At 43.2% G+C, this 24,602-nt stretch overlaps 1 protein-coding gene across 1 annotated transcript in view; it reads right to left on the bottom strand.

The window, feature by feature from the left end:
* Positions 1-24,602, bottom strand: part of LRRC1 (leucine rich repeat containing 1) — a 126,803-nt gene that overhangs the window by 76,893 nt on the left and 25,308 nt on the right. Inside the window, exon 2 of the mRNA XM_059938983.1 lies at positions 5,034-5,151. Coding sequence (XP_059794966.1) covers positions 5,034-5,151 — 118 coding nt within the window. The remainder of the gene's footprint in view (positions 1-5,033; positions 5,152-24,602) is intronic.

Raw genomic sequence — 24,602 nt, 5'->3', positions numbered from 1 at the left:
TTAGAAAACGTCACAGACGCCAAATTTCTTTCCACCTCCACTTTGAAAATAATTATTATTATCTGGAATTAAAATGTGAGTGGAAGGCAATTATATGTTTTCTATGATTAACCCCTCTCCCTCACAAAAGAACAGGTAAAAAGGTAAGACAGAGAAAGGGCCCGTGATAGGAAAGTGGCAGTACTTGTAAAGGCAACCAAGCCAGGTCTGGGGTAGAAACCGTCAGCTCTCCACCCACAAGGCAGAGTGGCACTGCGGGGCTTCTCTTTGAGGGGTGTCTCCTGTACCATTTTCACAGTGACTGTGACAAAGAAACTCACCGACTGATAACACAGATTAAGTCTAGCACTGGAGCGGTGTACTAGGCAGAGCACTAAGCCTGGGCCCGAATTAGGCAGAGACAGAGAAGGGAACAATGGCCCGACTGTGGAAAGTCTCAAGTCTGCGTGGGCGAGAACTGGCCTCTGCCACACTTCTGTTGTGGGTGTATGTAGTTATTACCCCCCAAAAAACACTAACTGTTCATCACCAAGAAGGAGGACTTCTAGGCACACTGGATGCCTTGCTTGCCAGAAAGAGCTTTTTTTTCAGGGCACACTCAGAAGCACCAAGACTTGCTGTAATACAAGGGCATTTCAGCAGGCTTCAAAATTGATCTTAGATTTCGTTAAACAAACCCACTGCCACAGACCACAGACACTGATCCCCATCTTGCAGCTGTACAGAGGGCGACTAACCCAAACATTTAATCCAAGTCTAGCCTCTCGACTTTGTGGAACGATGATCCTGCTGGTGGATTGGATAAGCTGTCCATCTGCTAACTCTGAAGCTCTGCCCCAGTGCCAGTGAGGGTTTTGTACTAAAACTATCTTTTAGTTTCTTGTTCACTCAAGTTTGCAAAGTAATTCGCCAGCATGTGCAGTCTCTGGCCATGTTTGTTCCGCATGCAGTATTATTTGCCCCATAAGAGAAATAAACTCATGACCTCTTTGGCTGTGCTAATACTAAGAGCGTTTCCTTAACTTCATCCATCCCTGTTCTACTTTCACAATTTTTGTCATCCTGGTAGAGCACCTATGTTCTTTATTATTTACCTCACTCTTTTAAATCAACTTTGTTGAGTAAGATTTATTTTTAAATCACTAACATGAATAGAAAGCTATTATCATCACCAGATATAAAAGATAAATATAACAATCAATACAATATAGTGCTATTAAGTTTTACAGAAAGCAACCTAAAGGGAGTAAAAATTTTTTTAAATAAAAAGGAAAGAGGATAACTTCCTCACTCTGATTCAATATTAAAAACTGCTGTTTTGCAGTACCACTTAAAATCTTCTCTAGCAGTGCTGGTGGCGTATGCCTTACACTTTGGGGGAAAAAAACTGAACTAAACAGATAATGATACAGTACTGTGATGTAAGTCGAATTACAGCATAGACTATAAAATTCAAATTACTAACCCTCTGGGCAGGACTCATGATGCACTAAGAAAGTCTGCCCTAGATTTGTGGACAGCGAGATAGTACTCTGGGGTAGTACCTCTTCTCGCATATCCAGAAAGCATTTGTCTCCAAGAGCTAAGAATCAGTGAGCAGAGAAAACAGACAAAAAGTCCGGGCATGAAAGCGGATGCGCTTCACCACAGAAAACTGCATCAGACCTTAACTTGAAGCCTATGGTACTATCTCCCTCCCTTGAGCAGGGAACATTAGGAAACGTCTAATTTTGCTCCTGGAATCAAAGCCAACTTGAACTTCAGTCAGCTCTAGCCTCTTACCCTTTCGCCAGGAATATCCTGGAGGTTTCCCACCTTCCACATGGGCAGGTGCGGGACCAAGAGAAACAGCCAATCTGGGCTCAAAACCACAGGAAGCTGCTGAGGGGCTGTTGGGAGCAGGCTTGGGGGTGGGGACGGCTAAGATCTCGCCACTCATGGCATCCCTGGGGAGCTTCTTAGCAATGCAGCATCTCCAGACCCACCCCAGACCTACTGCATCAGAATCTACATTTTAACAAAATCCAACGGTAATTCATGGCACGGTCAAGTTTGACAAGCACTGATCCAAAGGGCTTGAGTGGTCTGACACCAACATCTCGCTCGCCTCCCTCCTCCATGGGCAAGCGACACTCTCTGGAAAATCAGGAACTGAGGGAGCCAACAAAGGTCTTACCACAACAGTGGCCAGCGCTGGCCATGGCCCTGCTACAACTCAGGGACTGGGCAGAAACAGCCTCTGATCACAGAGAGGGCCGTCTCCGCTGGGGCTGCAGAAGACACACGGGGCTCCAGACATGAGCCCCAAACCTTTACAAACACCTGCATCCACGCAAAGTGCGGGTCCTCCCACTGTCTCTCAGGCTGCAGACTCTGTAACTTTGATTCACCTACTCAGCTGCCTAGGAAACTCACATTAATGGGATTTTATCGGCCAAAGGAATGAGCCAGGAGACATAGGGAGATTTGCCTGACCTGGAAACAGCTCAAGACCCACGTTCCTGTTGGTTATAGTAAAACCATGACCTTGTTCTGCTCTGTCATCTGTGCAGTTTTTTCACAACCACAAAGAAAGCCCCCTCTACCACCACCACCCCCATTCCCACCACACACACGAGCCAGAGCAAGGTTTTGCCAATAGGCGAAGGGGGAGGTTAACTCCCCCAGCATTTCTACAAGAGCCTGATTAAAAGGGAGCAGATCTGCAGGATCCGTCACAAAAGTCCAACACCTGCAGAAGGAGAGGTTGAAAATGAGGGGGGGAGAAAAGGAGGGTAGGCATCCCAGGGAGATAAAACACTGTGTGACCTGACGCGACTACAGTGCAAGCTCACCTCCTCTTATCAACATGCTGGAAGGTATAAATGGACACATGGAAAGAGGCACGTAGCCCTTCTCTCTTCCTCTGAATATTTGAAAAGACACAGCTGATGTGGAATCTGGTAAAACTGGCCGCTGACCATGCTGAATTCCCACAGAGCATCTCTTCCCATCAGAGTCAATAATAGGACTGCAACCTTCAAGCTCTATGCGTTCTCTGCTCCCAGATCATTAAAGCCAATACTTCTCCTCTTTCTCAAGTATTTCTGGACCCCTGCTTCTCTTCCTTCCTAATGCCAATTTCAAAATGACTATTTGATTTCTTGGGATCGTGTGATTTCAGCGACCATTTTTCAAAGTCACTGCTTCCTTGCAGAGTTCATAGCCAGCCAGTCTTTACAACTGAGATCATCGCTAAGACAAGAGAGAGCAGTTTCAATCACATACGCCTTAGGTAAGGGAGATGCAGGACAGCCTTAGAGGCAAGGCTGGCCTCAGAGGCCCAGCCCCTGCCACACTGCAGTGTGAGGGGACGCTGCCTATCAACAACTTCTGCACTGAGGGTAGGGCCGCGCTCTGTACTGCTTGCCACCCCTGTACCAGGGCAGTCAACACCTAGAGTGCCCAGTGACCGTGAGCTATGGCTTACGGTTGGCTTAAAAAGATGAGTTGGGTCAACCAGGCCTCATTTAGAAATGGCAGCCAGATGCCACAGCAAGGGCAGAGGCCCAGAAGTGCATGGTGAGAAACCACAACAAAACAGGTCTGCAGAGGCCAGTTCCAAAGAACAGAGCACCCATAAACAGAAGAGAGAGGCCAAGAAACCACTAAAATGGTGTCAGATGCCGACTCCGGGGCAATGCTTTTAGCAAGTCAGCTCCACCCCACCCACCATCCTTACCATCAAATCCCTTTTACTTAAGCAGAGCTGACCCCCCTGCAACCAAATAAGCCATTGTAAACAAGCCTCCCAAACTAATTTTTTCACTCTTTCTAGTACCTGCAAGGGAAGAAATAATTCTCATGACAAATAAAAGTAGACGCTATATCAAGAGCATATGGCTTGGCCTAAAGACAGTTTCCAATGGATGGGATCTGAGAGGTGGTAGCAATTTAAAAAGTGGGGGGTAAAATCATTCTTTCTTCACCACGTTTTCAATCAAGTACTGATTATTATTGCTGCCTTATAACAATGACCCACAGGAAAATACTGTTATCTGGGCTTTGGGGTTTCTGCAGAGGACATCAGATTGAAAGAGCCAGACCTGAGGGTCACTGAGAAGGAACCTACAGATTTTTGTAGGAAAGCAAAACAAAACACAAAGCGGGTGTGTAACAGGAGAGACAGAAAAGGATTATCATTTTTATAAACAATAGATTACATATGGGCTTATCCTCAGGACATTAAACCGGAGTTCTTGCAAGAACTGAATTCCATCACTAAAGACAGGACCCCTGGGAGCTGCCACTTTAACTTGAAGTAATTAATCAAACATGCTCCAACAAGCCATGGGACCAGCCTGCCCGGGGAATGCTCTAAGGGCTATAAAACCCAAGGTAAAACCAGGGTACCCATTTAAAAGTAAAAGGTTAAACAGGATATAAACACCCTGCTAGGGCGTTCAGTTAAAAGGAAGCAACATTACAGTGAAATCTGAAAATCAGAATAAACTCACAAATATGCCACACAAATAATTCAAGTGGGCAGACCTACCCGGGGCCTAATCAGAACTGAATGAAACTGACAGAAATGCCTGGACGGCAAGCAGGTCTGTTCACTGCAGGAGGGAGACGGATTCTCAGGCGGGCAGCCCAGGCAGCCAGGCCATAGCCAGGAGAAACCAACCCTTCCCTAGGGCGCTTTCCCCCCCAGCAGTCCCCCGGGATCTGGACAAATGACCATACTAGCAGCCCTCAATGTCACCTCCAGTCAAACGAGGGGGCAAGCTGTGGATTTGCCAGTCCGCAGCTCCACCGCTGTGAATCAGACTGAACCAACTTTGAGAAAGTTATCGCCTAAAAACTGTGTCATGACATTTTGGGTAAATACCTACGAGGTGACTAAACTATTCAATAACGGGCATTAATTTCATCCCAAAACATATGCATAGCTTTCCTCCAAGAACATTTATCCAGCCATATTTACTAAAACTTGTAAGCATCAGCATCAGAAGAGACAAATGAACAATTCAAGTGGAATCATTTTTTCTTACCATTTCGGGACACGTCAAGCTCCACCAGCTGCATGAAGTTTGCTATTTCTGGAGGGAGCCGCTGAATTTCGTTATCGCTAAGTCCAAGCTTTCGTAACTTGACTAGCTGGAAAAATTGCTGAAAGACAAAATAGTTTCATGTAGGTCTCACATCTATTTGCAGTGTAAACTTTTTGCCCAATATGAAATTTAAAACAATACGTCTTTTAAAAATTAGTGACGATTGCACCAATGTCAATTTCCTGATTTTGATATTGTACCAAAGTAATGTGGCGATGTCACAAACAGGGTAAACTGGGTACACAGGCCATCTCTGTGTACCATCTACAATTATTTCAAAATTAAAATTTTTTAACAATGAATAAGTAACTCAATGAGAATAGTAATGACTCCTTTAAATTATCCAGTAGGTGGTCACATTTTCTACTTATGGAAACTGATATGAAATCTGCAATGTTAAATAAAGATATTTGAAAATTAGAGTAAAATATTTCTTAAACATTTTTAAAAGAAATTACTGTGCATCAGAAAATATATAAATATCCCACAAATGTGTGGAGGAGAAAAAAATTATTTTTGGCCAATCTAAAAAAGAGCCTGCACTGGATCCTTCCATTAACCACAGTACACAGAGGTGCCTTTTGCGCCACACCCTTTAAAAACTGTACTAAAATAGCATTAAAGGAATTTATCGGGAGATGGATATAGATATAAAAATATGAAATAAAGGCATGAAGACAATTCAAGATGAGAGGGAACGAGAAGCAAACTAGACATGCAACAAAATCCTTGAAGCTAGAAAACAGATAAATAAATGACAGCTAACGAAAGAATCGATACAAAGCTGAAATTTAAGCCTATGGAGTGAGTAGCCAATAGGAGATTAGGTCCAGGTACCTCTGAAGGAAGGAGAACTGTATGAAAATGGATATAAAGACAGTTAGGCCCCCATAACCCCTCCTCTCCCCTGCACAACCAGGCAGGGGACTGGAAATTTCCCCCAGAAGAGCTGACTGTAAGCACAGCTAAGGGCAGGGGTGAGGCACCCAACTGGAAACAGGGGGAGAGGGTCAGAGCCTGCTCACTGAGATCCACCCCCTTCTCCCTGCAGCCAGGCTCCCAGGTGGGAAAACAGACAGACTTACAGACACGGATTATACAATAGGGAAGCCCCAGGTTACAAGCCCCACCCATGCACTCAGAGCTTCAATTCTCTTCTTTTTTACTTCAAGTGCCTGGATCTCATTTAAACAGAGCCAAGCTTCTCCAGACACTTGAGGAAAGCCCTTTCCATGCAAGAGAGTGGGCACCCACACACATCTCAGAAGAAACGAATGTGATGTAGGGAGCAGGAAAAACTTCCCCAACCAAAAAAAATATAATTAATACCCACGGAGAAATAAGAGGAAGTGAAGCAGCATGATGCCATAAAAGGCAAGCTTCAAAGAATAAACTCTCAGAAATTAAAAACTAGTGCAGCATCAATATAAGAATCCAATAAAAGAGATGAAAAATAAAGTTAACAGAAATCCCTCAGAAAGTAGAAAAGAAAGACAATGAGGTGGAGAACCAGGACAGAAAAAAATAGGAAAATTAGAGGATCAGTCCTCAAGGTACTACATCCAATGAATAGGTATTCCAAAGAGAAAGAAAACACAGGGACTGCAGAGCATGAGTTTCCAGTCTGAAAGGGCCCAACACGTGGCCAATAAAATGAATGACACAAAACACATAGGGATACCAAGGAATATTATAAAAGTTCATAACTCCAGAAATAAGACGATTCTAAAAGCTTCCAGAGACCAAGGGGTTGGCGGGGAAGGGAGGTCATAACAAAGGATTGGGAATCAGAATGGTGCTGGACTCAACAGCAACCTTGAAGGTAAGAAGGCAATGGAGCAATGCCTTCAAAATTCCAAGAAAACATTATTCTCAACCTAAAATCACATACCCAGCCAAACTATCAATCAGGTATGTGACAGAATAAAGACATTCTCAGACACGCATGGTCTCAAAAAATTTATCTTCCTTGGACCTTTCTCAAGAATCCATCGAGGGACTTCCCTGGTGGCACAGTGGTAAAGAATCTGCCTGCCAATGCAGGGGACACGGGTTCGAGCCCTGGTCCGGGAAGATCCCACATGCCATGGGGCAACTAAGCCCGCGAGCCACAACTACTGAAACCTGCACGTCTAGAGCCCATGCTCCGCAACAAGAGAAGCCACCACAATGAGAAGCCCGCACACCACAACGAAGAGTAGCCCCCACTTGCCACAACTAGAGAAAGCCCACATGCAGCAATGAAGACCCAATGCAGTCAAAAATAAATAAATAAAATAAACAAATTTATTTTAAAAAAAAAGAATCCATCAAAATGTGGAAGTATTGGGTTGGCCAAAAAGTTCATTTGGTTAGTGACTATGTTGTTCAATAAAATTCTTGGTGAAAATGAAAAACGTATCTCTTATTTTCACTTAAAACTGAATGAACTTTTTGGTCAACCCAATAAATCTAAAAGGAGGAAGATCTGAGATCCAGAAATCAGAGAATCAACAAAACAGAGAGAGACAAAGGACAAAACAGTGAAGGAATTCCAAGATGGCAACCAAGCAGCAGGTCCCAAGAGCAACCTGTCTACACTGAAGAAAATATGAGGGCTCCCATAAAAAAGAATAAAAATAAAAACACATGTGAGGGATTATCTGACATGTTTGGAAGTATCAGGAAGATTTACTTGGTGACAAATTAGAAACTGAAATAGAGAAAACAAAGCAAGCAAAGAAGGAGGGAGTTATTAATTCCAGAAAAAATACAGAGTAAAAGAAGATATAGTCATAATATAAATATAAAATTTGGTTATGATCAATACTTATACAGTCATAATATTTTAATATTTATATACTGTTAAAAACAAAATTTATATTATGTCAATACTGAGAGGATGGGAAAGAAACTGTAAGTGCTAAAGACTCATCTTCCATAGAAGGAAATCAATAAATAACTAAAAAGTGTGTGTGGGTGGGGGGGCGGAATCAAACAGTAAAAGCAAGCCATTTAGCAATGTGGAAGCTAATGTCAATAGAAATATCCCAGAGCTGGGGGTTCACAAAAGCCAGAAATTGAAGTGGGAGACGGGGAGGGCAAGAGGCTTATTGGATTTTTTAAAAATTATTTGCATATATTACCTTGCTAAAAATAGAAATTGAATTTACAAAGGAGAAAGTCTCTACTAAGATGACAGGGTGCTCCAAATGATAGTTGCGAAGGATGCTAACATTTAATAAGCTTCATCATTTCTTTTCCTTTGGTAAAAGGGATTATAACTTATACAATCAAAAAGAAGGCATCGTCTTTGGAAACCAGTTGGGCAATACACAAAACGTAAAAAGTTTTTCAAGTCCATTGACATCATAACAATACTTTTGGGCATCTATTCTCCTAACATAATTGAAAATAAGAAAAACCAGCTACGGTGCACAATATGTCTTTGCATTCTTATCACTACAAATGAAAAGCATGTCAAATAAGGGAAATGTTTAGCATGTTATTAATAACTCAATACCAAGCAAACAACAAAAATAATTACTGTAAAGACCAGAGAACTTGAAAAAGATTGACGATGCAAATATAATTTAAAAAGAAGACAAAATGGCAGGTACTCTATGGAAAAAAGCACGCATGCATGTTGAGAAGGGAACAGGGGGGAAAAAATGTTATGCTAGGCAACAAGGGAAATGCATGAACAACTTTATTTTTTAACAAAAAAGAAAGATGTTTTAAAATAAAACGAACTATGAATCTCAGCAAATGAATGCTACCAATTAGCTATATATGACAATGAGCGTGCTCAACAAAAGGACTAATCCTCTGGAGTTCTTTAATCATAGGGATGAAATTTAATTTCTTAAAGAAAGGTATTGAAATTTCTTTATGTGGGTTATACTAAAGCATTAGCTGACACAAAAGCCATTCAAAAGAGTCACATTTGAATAACTGAGCTTATGCCAGTTGTTCAAAGAGTCTGACAGTTTAATAATGCATCGATGTGTTTACTCAGGCATGAAAAGCTCACTTTGTTTTCCAGGAAAGGCATAACAGCAACAGCACAAAAACCATCACCAAATCCATACATTCAAGGACCGTTCAGAAATAATACAAGAAACCAAGTCAACCAAGGACTTAGATCTACAGTGAATAATAAGCTAGTTTTATGTCTGTGGAAATGACAACCTGCAAATCCCAACGTCCAATAGAAATCCTAATTTAATCCTAATCCAAATTTTAAATCCTAATTTAAAGCAAGCAAATTTAAGTTTTGTTCTGCATATTAAAAGCATCCTCAGAACCTGTCACAAATACTACTTTATTCAACTAGGGATGCACATACCAGATGGAAAAACAACCCTGTCTGACAGCATCCCACAACGAAAACAGTGATTCCTCAATCCTTCCCTTATTATCCTGATGGGATCTTAGTTTGGTGTCCAAATGCTTTAAATTATCTACATTCTATAAGATAGACACAATGCCACTAAGACTGATTAAATCTTCAAGTTTTCAACTTCCGCAGATCGTCATGGAAGAAAACTCCACAAGCTTATAAACCCTTCTGCCTTCTCTCTGACATGAGCCAGGGCACATGAGGAACAATTCCTGTAGCCCTCTTGGCAGGATGCCTCAGCAGGGTGATCATGTGACGGGGTACACAGACACCATTCTTCAACCACACCATGTTGATTACAGCGCACTGGCCCACTTAGAGCACATTTTGTACAATGACATGCAAAGAAACCCAAATTGCCTTGGCTTGCTTTGCTACACCACAGTCTTCTTATAGCCACCATTGTTTTTAGTAGATACAGAGTCTCTAATCTGGTTGAACAGAATGTTTCTTTTTCCCATTCTCCATTTCTGGCAAGATTCTTTTTCCTTCTCTTGATAGTGTGAGTTCCTCTCCCTTCTTCTTAGGAATACTCAATCCTAAGAGAGCTATGTCCTTTGCTATCACTATATGGCCAATGATCAATTGTCCCCCACTGCCCAAATGTCCCCATAAGGTGGAGAAAACATAAACCACTGTTACAGATCCACCTGGGGGATGACAATATAAAGAATGTTATTAAACTCCTGAAAAAACTGTTTGAGCTGTCATGACACCAAATTTACTCGCAGACTTCCTTCTGGGGGTCTTCTAACCCTTCAACTAAATTTGACCCCTTTCCATCCTACGTAACTCTCATCACATCCCTACTCCTGTCCCCAAAGACCTGAACTGCCTTTGTGGTCAACCTCCTTGGTAAAGATGCTGTAAACCAATGGTTCTAATCTCCACGTGAGAATAACACTTGCTACAGTATTTATCATTCGTATCATCTGGCAATGTTCTTTTCTACGAGACTTACAAAAAGTAACTGTGACTTTATTACCCAGAAATTCTACTCCTAGGTATATGCCTTATAATTTTTTTTAAAACTCTCACATATTCTATTCCAGAATATATACAAGAACGTGCTTGACAGAACTGTTCGTAATTGCCCAAAACTGTAAATAACCCAAATACCCATCAACAGTAGATCTGACAGAGGTATATTCTTGTAATAAAATTTTTCACAGCAATGAAAATGGAAGCTTACTCTTAGTCATAGCATGGAGAAATCTAGAAATAATATTCAGCAAATGAAGCCAGACACAAAAGAAGGCATACTATATTATTCCATTTATATAATGTTGAAAAATCACCAAAACTAAACTGCTTTGTTAGAGATGCATACAGAGGCGGTAAAAAATATTTTTAAAAAAGGCAAAGATGTGATTACTATTAAGTCAAGTTAGTGGCTACCTCTAGGTGTGAGGGAAATATTATGATCAGGAAGGTCATGCAATGGGCATTAGGAGGCCTGCCAATGTTAAACCTTCTAAGCTGAGTGGCAGTTACGAGTATTCATTTTATAATTTGTTATATACTGTAAGCTGTACATTTATGCTTTATGCACTTTTCAGTATACATGAAATATTTTTATTTCACAATAAGAAAAGTCTTTTTAAAGCTTTAAACTACTTACTAATCAGGAAGAAAAAATACCAGACAATTAGCACCATGACATCAAATTCTTTAACTCATCGGCGTTAATGATAATGAAAAGCAATGGCATTATGTCCGGAGGAGGAAGAGAAATAAAACAACCAACAGTAACCAAAACAACAACGTTAGAATGATCATTCTGTAGCCGTTATGATATAGCTGTCAACCTTTACTGAGGGATTCTCTGTGCTCGGCAGTGAGCTAAGGGCTTTACCTGGATCACATACTCTAGTCGTCTCAATGTCACCACAGTGCTAATGCCTACATGTATCAGTCAGCCACTGCTGCATAACAGACCATCCCAAACTTAGTGACTCAAAAGCAATATGATTTTTTGAAATTTCTCACATTTCTGTGGGTTTGCTGGGAAGTTCCTCTGCTGTTTTCACCCGAGCTCACTCATGCAATTACAAGCAGCTGGAGGGTCGGAAGGGCTGGAAGACCACCCTGGCCTCACGCTTATGGTCTGGCAATTAGTGCCAGTACCCAGCTGGAGTGCCTCTGTTCTCCACAGGTCTCTTTCTTCTCCCTTACGATCGAGTGGCTTCTTGCCTGAAGCTCTCTGAGTACCATTTAAAAGGGACAAAGAGCCTGGGAGGACTCTTGGGGCCAAGACCTTGAAATTTGCACCATGTCATTTCAGTCCATAGTCAGGGGAGTGGAGAAATAGTCTCCACTGGCAGATGGAAAGAGCAGCAAAAATCACACTGAAAAGAGGCATGGGAGGGGAGAAATCTGGTAGATTAAATGGTCTACCGCAAAATGAGGTAGGGGCCTCAGGGGTGCCACAGAAGAACACATATAAAAACTGCACAGATTATCCTAGAAAACGCTATGGTTGATCACAGAGTAATGATTTTTCCAAAGGAAATTTAAACAGAAAATATAATAACAAACTGAATAAACTTTGGTTAAGACATGACTTTTGATACACAAGAAAGTTAGGGATAAAAGGAAAAGCCCAAGAAATAGTCACAGAATAGTTAAAAGATCCATTGGCTAAAGCAGAGAATTCAAATAATCATATCCCACGTCCAGAATTTGAATTTGAAAGGGTTTCAGCAAACACTCAAAAATAAGAACTATTGATGAAATAAGCGTCAATAAGATACTTTTTCTAGTATGTTTTAGTAAAGAGGGATGAAATGGGAATGTCCCCAGATGAATCACTTGACTTCCCTGGTCCTCTGTTTCCCTGTGTAAAAAATAAGCATTAAGTGATCGAAGGGCTGTTTTTAGTGCTAAAAATATTAGGACTGCATTTCAAAATACCTTCAGTGTACCATAAGAAACATGAAAATCCTATTAACGTGCAATACAATAAGCATGCAGTTAAAGATACATAAAATTACAGAAAGTAGATTAGTGGTTGCCTAGGAAACGGGAAATGACTGCTAATGGGTATGGGGTTCCTTCTGGGGCGATGAAAACATTCTAAAATTAATTGTGGTAATGGCCGCACAACCCTGCGAATATACTAAAACCACTGAATCATTCACTTTAAATGGGGGAACTGTACAGCCCGTGAATTACATCTCAATAAAGATGTCAAATCATGCAGAGAATTGGTAGACAATAAAGAAGGAATCCCCTTTGGTAATGAAAGACTAAGCTAGGAACACACAGACATTTTATTTTAAATTGAAGTACAGTTGATTTACAATGTTGTGTTAGTTTCAGGTGTACAGCAAAGTGATTCAGTTATATTTACATATATATACACATATATATATATGTTCTTTCTCAGATTTTTTTCCATTATAGGTTATTACAAGATATTGAATATAGCTCCCTGTGCTATACAGTAGGTCCTTGTTGGTTATCTACTTTATATACAGTACTGTGTATCTTTTAATCCCAAACTCCTAATTTATCCCTCCCCTCCACCCCACTTTCCCCTTTGGTAACCATAAGTTTGTTTTCTATGTCTGTGGGTCCATTTCTGTTTTGTAAATAAGTACAATTGTCTCATTTTTTTAGATTCCACATATAAGTGATATCATTTGGTATTTGTCTTTCTCTGACTGACTTCACTTAGTATGATAATCTCTAGGTCCACCCACGGTGCTGCAAATGGCACTATTTCATGCTTTTTTTATGGCTGAGTAATATTCCATTGTATATACGTACCACATCTTCTTTATCCATTCATCTGTCAGTGGGCATTTATAATAGGTTGCTTCCATGTCTTGGCTATTGTGAATAGTGCTGCAATGAACATTGTGCATATAGCTTTTCATATTAGAATTTTCCTAGACACTTTTATTTAATCAAATCCCTATATGCACCAGTGAGGTAAAGTTTTTTATCTTCAGTTCACAGATGAGGAAACTGAGGTTTCAGCAACATTTCACGGCTCCCTGATACTGCTGCTAGTTAATAACATTCTTTCAGGCATAACAGCATTGGAGGATCACAGAATAATAAATTCTCAAGTAACTGGCAAACAAAAAACATTTGTGAAACTATATTCTAAAGAGCTAAGTGAAACAAAGTCATGGGAAGGGGGAATTGGGGCTAGGATAGGTGTTACACTAAAATGTTGCCAGCGCTGTAGGAAAGAAAAGAACATGCTAACAAGCCCGCATGGCAGGGGCGCTGTGGCCAATTCAATCCAGGCAGAGAGAGCAGACGTGAAAGAGAAGAAATCTAGACAGATAAGAAAGTGAGTAACTTCTAGAGGGTCCTGGGCCTGGAGAGGTAACTCCAGATAAAGCCTAAGGCCAGGGGAAAGGCTGAAAGAGACAGGAAACCAGGAGACAGAATGTGATACAAGTTTATAATATGACAGAGCAAAAGGGGCACATCAAGAAGAAAGGCTTGGTCCACTTTTGGAGGCAAAGGAGGAAACATCACCCAGCAGCAGGGCAGCCCTGGTGGAATTCAAAAAAGACTGACTACACTGTCTATTCAACTGGCGATTCGAATTTTCTGAACGATTTTCAGATAGATATAGAATGGAATTCAAAAGAGAGTCACAAATACTAAAGAATTTGAAACGCTGGTTCACAAAATGGGAAGCTTATATCCACACACTACTGCGTGGGCCAGGGTACAGATAATAAACATGAAATGAGATAAAAGGTTCAATCCCTTCAGTAAAACTAACCGCTTCCTCTATAATGCAAAGCAAGGAGAAATATATTTCCTTGCCCACTGATTTGCCCATAAGACAAATAAATGAAATAGACCACAGGGAAAAAAGTCTCCTGTTCTATAATACAATGTTTAATCGGTTCCTGATTGAGCAGCACAGGTACCTTTTCTTTTGGCAACAAAAAGAGTGTGGATTCTTTTCCTTGCGTGGCCCAGAAAGTCACAGGCAAATCAAAGTTCAGAGAAGCAAATGAGTTTCCCACTGAGTGCTGACATGTATACTTGAGCATTTATAATAAGGATGTTCACTTTGCTTGGAATATTTCTCTTCCCAATTTTTCTGTCTCTGGTCTCCACTAATCATTTTACCCTCTCTCATTTGCAAATATATGTTCACACTTTCACGGTGTTTTCATTACATTATCAAGCTGGCATCATGAATGAACACTAAAGAGGATATGAATGCCTCAAGGGTGCACCCCTGGTAATTAAAACAGCTCAGGTGTGAATCACTTTGAAAAATCGTAAAACCAGGAATGCATCATTTATGGTGCTATGATCAGAAGCCTGGATGAGGCTGGGACTGGTATTGCAATGGCTTGGAGAAGAGAAACCTTCATTGAAAGTACGATGGATTAGGACAGCGTTCCTTTACTGAGAACCTGAACGAGGGGAAAGCCAGGGCAGGCTGATGGCACAGAGGGAGAAGGGACAGATTTGGACTGAGCAGGAGTAGTCCAGCATGGGAAGGGTCAAACGTGCCATGATGAGAACAAGATATCAACCTGAAACACTAACAAAGGGGAAGGATTAAACACAGGCTGGTAAAGTCAAACAATGAACTATTGTATGGCCATTGAAAATGTTTCTGGAGAATGTTTAATAATACGATAAATCCAAGTGTTCTAGGATTATGAAAAAACAATGTAAAAGTGTATAAACTATACAATCCCTATTATGTTAAAAAATATAATATAGTTTTAGGGAAAAAACTACTTTAAGGGCTTCCCTGGTGGCTCAGTGGTTGAGAATCCGCCTGCCAATGCAGGGGACACGGGTTCGATCCCTGGTCCAGGAAGATCCCACATGCCGTGGAGCAACTAAGCCCGTGTGCCACAACTACTGAGCCTGCGTTCTAGAGTCCACAAGCCACAGCTACTGAGCCCGTGTGCCACAGCTACTGAAGCCCGCACGCCCTAGAGCCCGCACACCGCAATGAAGAGTAGCCCCCGCTCTCTGCAACTAGACAAAGCCCACGTGCAGCAACGAAGACGCAATGCAGCCAAAAATAAATAAAATTTAAAAATTAAAAAAAATTTTTTTAAAAAACTACTTTAAAAAGGTAAATCTGCTGAGAAAAAAAGAACTTAAATTCAATGATTAAGGATCACTCAACTTTGGGGTATTGATATTTTGTACCACAGAAAACTAAAGACTATTTATCTGAAGAAAGAGTTGTTTTTCCTTCAAACTTGAACCGACTTCAAGCAAAACTTGAAAGGAAGGAGCTAAAACCAGCTTACATACCAAAAAACAGCTCTTCCAGCAAGAAGGCAAACAGATATTCAATTCAGGTTATTAAGTGTTTTTTTCTATTATATTTTGACACAGGATTTTTGAATAGGGTTGAATTTTTCACACATTGTACTCACGAAGGCATTACATGACTCAAATGGAATAAAACTGTGTTTGGGGGATGTTTTGGCTTAGATTCAATACAATTTATCCAAGCTAACAAGCAGTAGCAAGCACTACATAGAAAATGTGCCTACCATGTGCAGGGTTTTGAAGTGGAGGAAAAGATGATCAAACAGGTGTAGTCCTTAATCTCAAGGGACACCCAGGGGCTGACACAAACAGGTAGATCAAGAAGTTAAAATACAAGAGAGAAAGTACAAATCATCACAAGTGAGGCTCAAAATACTAAGAAAGGATAATAAACATCTTGTCAGACCCTACATTATGCTCCTTCAGGTTTAAAAAAAAAAATGGTCAATTAGGCTATTTTATTGTCAATCACACCACACCAATAAGATCAAAGATTCCTACGAGACATCACTTAAGAATGGATTATTCAGGGTGCTTCCCTGGTGGCGCAGTGGTTGAGAATCTGCCTGCCAATGCAGGGGATACGGGTTCGGGCCCTGGTCTGGGAAGATCCCACATACCGCGGAGCAACTGGGCCCGTGAGCCACAATTACTGAGCCTGCGCGTCTGGAGCCTGTGCTCCGCAACAAGAGAGGCCGCGATAGTGAGAGGCCCGCGCACGACGATGAAGAGTGGCCCCCACTTGCCACAGCTAGAGAAAGCCCTCGCACAGAAACGAAGACCCAACACAGTCATAAATAAAAAAATAAAAAAAAAAATGGATTATTCAGAGAAACTGATAAGAAGGTTGTTTCTGAATTTTCTCAGGAAATTCATCAACATTTAGATCAATGTTCTGAGTTCTTCCAGGCTCAGCTAAGAAAAAAGATATGGGCAACACTAATGAACGCATATCTTGGATGAAGAGAATACGGCCAACTGCCTATTCGTTAATGTTTTCCATCTTCTATAGTAATAAATCGATAGCACCCTTAGCCAAGGATTGATCTTTCTAGAGAGAGAGCAAGAAATGGAGGAACTCAGTCACTGACACAGCATTTAAAAAAGTAATCTGAGTTACCAGATCACAATCACTCAAGAAACTGGTAAAGACTCTCTTTTGGTAACCAGAAAGCTCATCAATACCTCTTTGGCTTTACAATTTTAGAGTAATGACAGGCCTAATTTGTGAGTCTTTTTCTATATAATCTGAACAAATCAGATTGTACTGTGTCATTTCCCCCTGAATATTCTGCAACATCCTCAGTCAAATCACACTACCAACTCCACGATGCCCCAAATCAGCCTGAGTCCTAAGACGGAGGAAGTGTCCATTAGAGAAACTTCACGAAGACTCCAAGCCCTTCCACAAGGGAACACTTTGTTTGGAGATACCACATTGTGAAAACGGTCATTGTGTGACTTTTTGTTATAACATATGCAGAATATCTTAGAATTGTTCATATGAATGTCAATATAAAACCACGTCAAGGTCTGCCGTGGATATGAAGCCTGAAGAAGTGTGAAGGTCAACACAGCACATCCTGGGCTATCGTATACTACTTGCCCAGTGCCCTTCATGCCACACTTACCTTTAACTGAGACAGGGAGCACTGGCTTTACTCTCTGGTTGGCATGAGAGCTCGTGTTTGATCCGATGCTGACAGAGGATATAAGGTGCTGGGGCAAGATTCAAGGCCCTTAATAGAGAAGGGGTTGGGATACCCAAAGGAGGAGATGCACTGAAAACAATGCACAGGACGTTTGATTGTAAGGGAGGAATTTTATTTTTTATCTTTTTTTTGTTTTAATCTATTTTTGGCTGCATTGGGTCTTCGTTGCTGCACGCGGTCTTTCTGTAGTTGCGGCGAGCAGGGGCTACTCTTTGTTGCGGTGCACGGGCTTCTTATTGCGGTGGCTTCTCCTGTTGCAGAGCATGGGCTCTAGGCGCGCAAGCTTCAGTAGTTGTGGCGCGTGGGCTCAGCAGTTGTGGCTCCCAGGCTCTAGAGCACGGGCTCAACAGCTGCAGTGCATGGGCTTAGTTGCTCCACGGCATGTGGGATCTTCCTGGACCAGGGCTCGAACCCATGTCCCGGCATTGGCAGGCGGATTCTTAACCGCTGCACCACCAGAGAAGTCCCAGGGAGGAATTTTAAAACGCCCATCAATGTGATTTGAAATAAATTAAATCAAAACAAGACAAAAGGATGGCTCCTAATCTTCTAAGGTGACATATAATGGCACTTTTGGTGCATACTCATTATAAGTAAAGGGAAAGAAAAGGACTTTATCTCTTATCCTCAATAACACTTAAGATGACCAAATTGTTATAAACCACTATCGAGAGATTTCTGAAGGGTGGGGGAGGGACCTGAGTCACCAGTGAATCTGATGTATTTCCACCCAGAATCTGTGTCCAACAAACTGCTGCAGGGGCTGAGTCCTGCGGTGCTAGTCATCACAGTACCATATTTATTGTGGAGAGTTTGTTTCGAGCAATTGCCAAAGGACTTTTCCACAAGAGGAGGGGGCGCATCATCGAGCAACAGAGTAAACTCAAGAGAAGAAATAACCCAAGCACGGACGCACATCTGCTGAGGCCCCACAAGACTCCAGACAATTTAAATATTGCAATTCGGTCTTTGCATAGATGAAGAAGTCACTGTTAGGCCCCAGCCAGATTTCAGGCATTTAGAAATATAGTGATCACTGTCAAATTTAATAGTGCAGAAGGGCTTACCTTGCCCCCAAACATTTTCTAATATATTCTAAATATGCATGAGCTACAACATGTACTTTGGCATCTGTAATCACAATTTAAGAGTAAAATTGCATAATTCAGGAACTTTAGGAAGAGCGTGTCTCTCCACCTAGAGAGGCTTGGGTTCCAAAGTGTTTCTAGCTCCTATGAGGGTGGCCTTGCATCTTCAAAAGCGATCATCTCTCGTGTTCAAGCTTCTCACGCACACTCAATGCATACTGTTTCCTACCGGCTGCCCCAGACAGCTGAGTGCAAAGCAAGATGGAAAGACCCGAGAGTAGATTCCCTGGCAACTCCCACACAGTTATGCAAAAACACAACAGAGCACCTGCCGATCCCTGCATTTTAGCTCCACGAGCTGAACGAGATATTAAATTCTAATATTAATCCAGATGAAGAAACACAAGGCCTAATTCTGAAAACTTTCTGAACTGCCTACCGCGTAAGGAACAAGAGAAACCATCAGGGTCTCCCAGAACATGCTGCACCCCCATGGTCTCCATCTGAGTAAATGCTTTGTGTGTGGAGAGGACAGGCAAAGCTCTCCCCCAGCCACTTCTTTAAGCTGCTCTTTTGGACATTCTTTAGATGTTATTGCTACTGTTTGCCAACAACCTTGGTCAGAGGCCACGCAGACATTCCTGGTGTTCGTTCAACATTGGCACATACAGCGGTGCTGGGTGAGGACCCGAGGCTGCCCCACCAGCCACTCCACTTGCTCAGCTCAGCAGCTGAGGACTCAGCTCTTCCATCGTCACCAAGCTCTACAGAGAGGTCCCCGCAGTGTGCTCGAGCCGCTGACCAGCCGCCTCCTTGGGATAAGTGCTTACTCAGTTCATCACCTCAAGAGTTCTGAGTCGAAACCCTCTCTTTTCGGCATGTGACCAAAAAGAACATTAGAGAAAAAGGGAACTCCTGGATGAATCCCAAAGCGAAGTAGGAGAGACAGCCACCTTCCTTCAGCTCCTGGACCCCAGGAAACAAGCAAGACCTCCCAGGTGCCCGGACACAATGGCATGGACCATCCCCCGTAAGTTCTTGGGGCAATTTTCTGAAGTAGCTCCAGGGTCCCAGTAGCTTCCATGCTACCACTTCCCCAGCCCCCAGCCTCCAACTCTCAACCCTGAGTCCAGCTTTTTACCCAGGTGCGTCTAATAAAAGGACATCAGGTCATCCCTTCATCCCTGTCATGGAATCCCATCAGCATCACCCACCCACCCCATCAGCACCAACAGGGGCTGACCCCAACCCAGCACCACTTTCTCTCTGGAAAGCATCTTCCACAGCCTGGCACTGCGGCTGACTATGCATCAAAGACTTGGGAAGAGCATCAAGTATGCATAGGTCCAAGCAATTTAAAATTAAAATGCTACATGACCAGAGTAGACTTTGAAAGTCTAATTTCAAAAAGTTTCAGCACTTCACTTTTCACCAAAGTAGCTCTAAACTAAATAAGAGATGCCTCTAAGGTGCCAGGCTGGGGGCTCTGTAAACATCACCTCACTTAATCTTAAAAACCACCCTGAGCCTGACAGCTACCAGGATTTCACAAATAATGAAAGTGCAGCACAGGGAGGGTACACACCTGGGCCCCATTTACACAGGTGTGTCAGTGTCAGGATTCAAACTCAGGTCCAAAGTCCCTACCTGTCCACTGTAAACAGCAAGGCCAAGAAGCATTGTGGAGTCCAAAGTCTGTAGACCTGGCTCCCCAAGTTACTGGCTGGCTGTGTGACCTCATGCAAGCTGCTTAACTGCTCTATGCCTCAGTTTCTCCATCTGTAAAAGGGGGTCATAATAGTACCCATCCCTCACAGAAGTGCAGTGACAATTATATGAGTGAATCGAGGTCAAATATGTAGAACAGTGCCTGGCATATAAGAAATGGTTAATAAATGTTAGCTATAATTATCACTATTATCTCACCATAAAGCACTCCCTCCTATATATCCAAGCTACTAAAACTTTTCAAGTGTAAGAAATGTAGGTCCAGTTATAACACCTTGCTGCCCTTGGATTATACTGTTAGGATGAAGCTAAGTGCTAAACGAGAACCATGCCCATTCATTTCAAGACTTCTGTTATTTTCAAAAGCAGAGAAAGACCACAAACAAAAAGACATTATTACACATAAATCAACAGACTGCTGAGACCAAATGCTGACAGGACCTGGAGAGGTCCTTACATGTTAGTTAACATTACATGTTAGTTAACAAGTCCAGTCACCCCCGTCTACCCAGTACTCGAGCTACTATCCAAACACAGCAAGTAAATTCAAAAGCAGTATTTCCTGCTCATCAAATCATCGAAAACAAAATAAAGCAAGAGTGAACTAAAACATACATGAAAGGGCTGGAAGGATTTCGGGGAAGCTCAGTGACCTGGCAAGGGCAAAGTCAGTCAAGACTTCAGGGTGGGCCAAGCCCGGTCCTGAGAGGCACACAAGTGGGAGGGGAGGCCAGGAGGCCTGCCCAGGAGGAGGGCTGAGCCCACGCAGGTGGAGACGGGTTCTGGGAAGCAGCCCCTCCAGGGCTGCCTGGCTCAGGCCCGCGGGTGCTGCCCTGGGGCCCGACTCCTCCAGGCCTGGCCCTGTGATGACCAGCAGCAGAGGCCTGGGCACTCCAGATGCCAAAGGGACTCAATTAGGGCTCCAGGCTCTCTTCCAGGGCCCACAGCCTGGGAGTCTAATTATGAGAAAGGAAGGCGAGCGGGTGATGCAACTGCCCATGTCTCTCCCCCTTGGCCTTGAACCAAGAGCCTCCACCTCTCAAGCGGGTCAGCTTCCAAACATGTACTTGCCGGTCAGGGGTGGAGCATCTCTGCACACACGGGGGCAACACTGCACATGTGGCCGAGTCTCCGGATCACCCCACGAGTCTGCTCGACCCCCAGCAGCCTGGATGCGTCTTCCTGAAGCCTCCAGCAGCCGGCCACTGCTTACAGAACGAGGCACAGGCCCCGGAGGGGCACAACTGGGGCTCTCCTAACCTGGGCATCTTCTACTAACAGCATCAACATTTTCTATAGGTTTTGGCAGCTTGCAAAGTGCTGCCTCGTATCTCACGCCACCAACAGAACCGCCCAGGGAGCAATCAGTCATTCGAGCTGAACTTGAGAAGGACAATATGGTACGTAAGGTATCCGAGCCGCAGCTCATACCCAGCCTCCCTGGCTGCAAGTCTGGTGTCTGGTCTGACCTCTGCCCTCAACTGCCCAGTGGCCTTTCTGACCTCAGTCTCCACACCCACAGCCCCAGGGAACTATCTGCTCCACACCAGGCCCTGACTGTCTCCAGCACCTCTCTCCGGCTAGCAACAGCTCACTCACCCCAAATGTCACAACCTCTCGGAAGCCTTTTTACCCAATCAATATCCTACAATGAACCTTAGTGGAAAAGAATATGAAAAAGAATATGCATTTATGCATATGTATGTATAACTGAACCACTTCGCTGTACACCAGAAACTAACACAACATTGTAAAGCAACGATACTTCAATTTAAAAAAAACAAAGTGCATTCCTCTCCCACCACATATGCAAGATTTGGAACTGACTGCCATTATGAAGTATCAATATATCTAAGAACCATACAGACCAAAGGTCTAAGGACAATGTCACACTCTTTCACATGCATGCTTGCCAGGCAAAAACGAGAACTGCACAAGATACTGGAACAAGCTCAGTACAGAGCAACCAGAACAGCAAGGCTGGTGATGAGCCCTGATCACACCCCATGAAGAACCGAAAGGGAGTCAGATTTGCAGGGATTGTCAAATAGCTTATGAGTATCTGAAGACCTATCACGTGGTAAAAAAATCAGACTTGCTCAGTATGGCCCAACCAAAGAAAGAAAAAAGTCCCTCTATATATTCAACTAAAATGCGATGGGGTCCTCTGGGGATACAGTGAATTCCCTGCTCAAGCACAGGGCAGATGACTGCTTAGTGTGGTTTCCTGACAGGAACTGATGGATTAGATGGGAAGTGGATCTAGAAAGTGCCTTTCTGACCCCGAGATTCTGCAAGTTCAATTTTCCTCGGCATGCTCTTCCTCCCACTCAAAATCTACCGAGGTTCTTAGATAACAGCTTGTGACACATGCTTTGGCCTGTAATTAGCTAGCACCAAGTACAGTATCTGCAAGAAGCAGCAAAGCAATCTCTCGTTATCTGGGGTCAGAATTCAGCATCCAAAATTCAAGTCAGAACGTGATGTCACATCCCCTGGTGAATGAGAAGAAAAATAAGGAAGCACTGACCAAGTCAGGTGGCAAAAACACAGCACGACTTTTCACAGGTATCGGAAGGAAGGAGAAAAGAAAGAGTTTGGCAAGACAGAATCACCAACTTGGCTTCTTCACAAGGACGCGGGCGTCAATATATTAAGTTCTTCACGAAAGGATCGTGTCCTCCCTCAGGAGTTACAAAGAACTTTTAAAATACGAAATTTTAATTGATTCCTATCAATACTTTCCATGCTAACAGAAGGTTTCTGTTCTGTTTTGAAATCCAAAGATCTGACCTCATAGATGAAAATAGCATTAAGAGTGGGAATTGTTACTGAGTCCAAGCTCGCACTGCTTGCCGCACAACAGGCCAATAAATCAAGAGATGAAGTGTTGGGGCAAGGAATGGTGACTTTATTCGGAAAGCCAGCAGACCGAGAAGATGGTGGACTCGTGTCCCAAAGAACCATCTTGCCTGAGTCAGAATTCAGGCTTCTTTTATACTAAAAAGGGAGGGGTCAAGTCAAGCATTTCCTGGTTCTGGTCAGTCTCTGGAGGGGGTGTGTTAATTCCTCCCTTCCTGCAGTCATTCACAGGTGGGCCTGGTCAGGACGTTTCCTGTGAGCTAAACAAAGGTATTTTAGCTTGACGCTCATTACCTGGGAGGCAGGGTTCCCAGACATGGGCCATTATGTAGAATTTAAGCTTACAGGCAACATCCCTTTAGTGATTAACTTGTAATGGAATACTATGGTCCTTCCCTAGTACAGAACAGCAGGTCCAGGTGAGGCGCTGTGATGCCTCAGACCAGGAGCAGGCGGGCCACAGCCTTAAGGCTGGCGTGATAACCCCAAGGATCACGGGAGCGGAGAATTCGGAATCTGACCTTGGGAGATGCATCCTGGCATCCAATCACCATCCTTACACTGGTGATGGCTGAGCTGGAGGAGCCAGAGAGTACCTCACACAACCGCACCTGCTCAAGCCCTTTCTAGCGCCCAGAGGCTCCCACCTAAACTGGGCTCAACCTTCCCCACTGCCGGGAACAACACTCACGTCTCCCAAGAATACACACGTGGATTACACGTCTGCAAGGACAAGAACAAGAAGAAGAGAGAATGAATTCTTTGTGTAGCCATTCTTCCCACCCATTATAAAGAAGCACATTCCACTAGGACCTAGGATGCAAGTAAGAAGTGAAAGGGCATTTAGTTCCAGTCAATGAGATTTTGGTACTTGGCCAGGTGGCCATTTGTCTACTAATCCTGAGTGAACCACAGAAAACTGAACCAAGCCCTCCGCCGTCCACGAGCCCGGCAGGACCTGGATGGTGCCCAGCAACCACCCGAGCGCTGGCCTCTCGCCCTCCCCAGCGCCTTTAGGAAGACACGCTTTCACTGCTCCAGGTTGCTTACCTGAGAGCACAATGGAGATGCCAACAGTGTTTCTGGCTCTCAAAATGCCAAAGTCACCTTCCTGATTAGGCCACAGCGAGACACAGAATAAGCCTCGTCCTATTTCTCCCTGACCTCTTCCAGTCCGAGGGTGGACTTCTTCATTCAAGGGTACTTGCTCTAGCTTTTTGCTAGAGCCTTTATTTTAGTGTCGCCCATTTGTTTAAACACTCAACAAGCAAGTTTAAACCACGTTCCCTGGTCTCTCACTGGTGTCTGAGTCTTTGCTGCTGCTGCGTCTTCCCCAACTCCTCTGCAATTTTCCTCCCTCAATTGCTATGTTCTACTTGTCAAGGAGCCGTACCCCTCACCAGCCATCTGACACTTGAATGGTGGATGCACTGTTCCTAACAGGGTCTAGAAA

Source organism: Balaenoptera ricei, chromosome 11 (assembly GCF_028023285.1).
Source record: "Balaenoptera ricei isolate mBalRic1 chromosome 11, mBalRic1.hap2, whole genome shotgun sequence".
Classification (NCBI taxonomy): Eukaryota; Metazoa; Chordata; class Mammalia; order Artiodactyla; family Balaenopteridae; genus Balaenoptera; species Balaenoptera ricei.
This window is presented reverse-complemented; position numbering and strand designations above follow the sequence as displayed.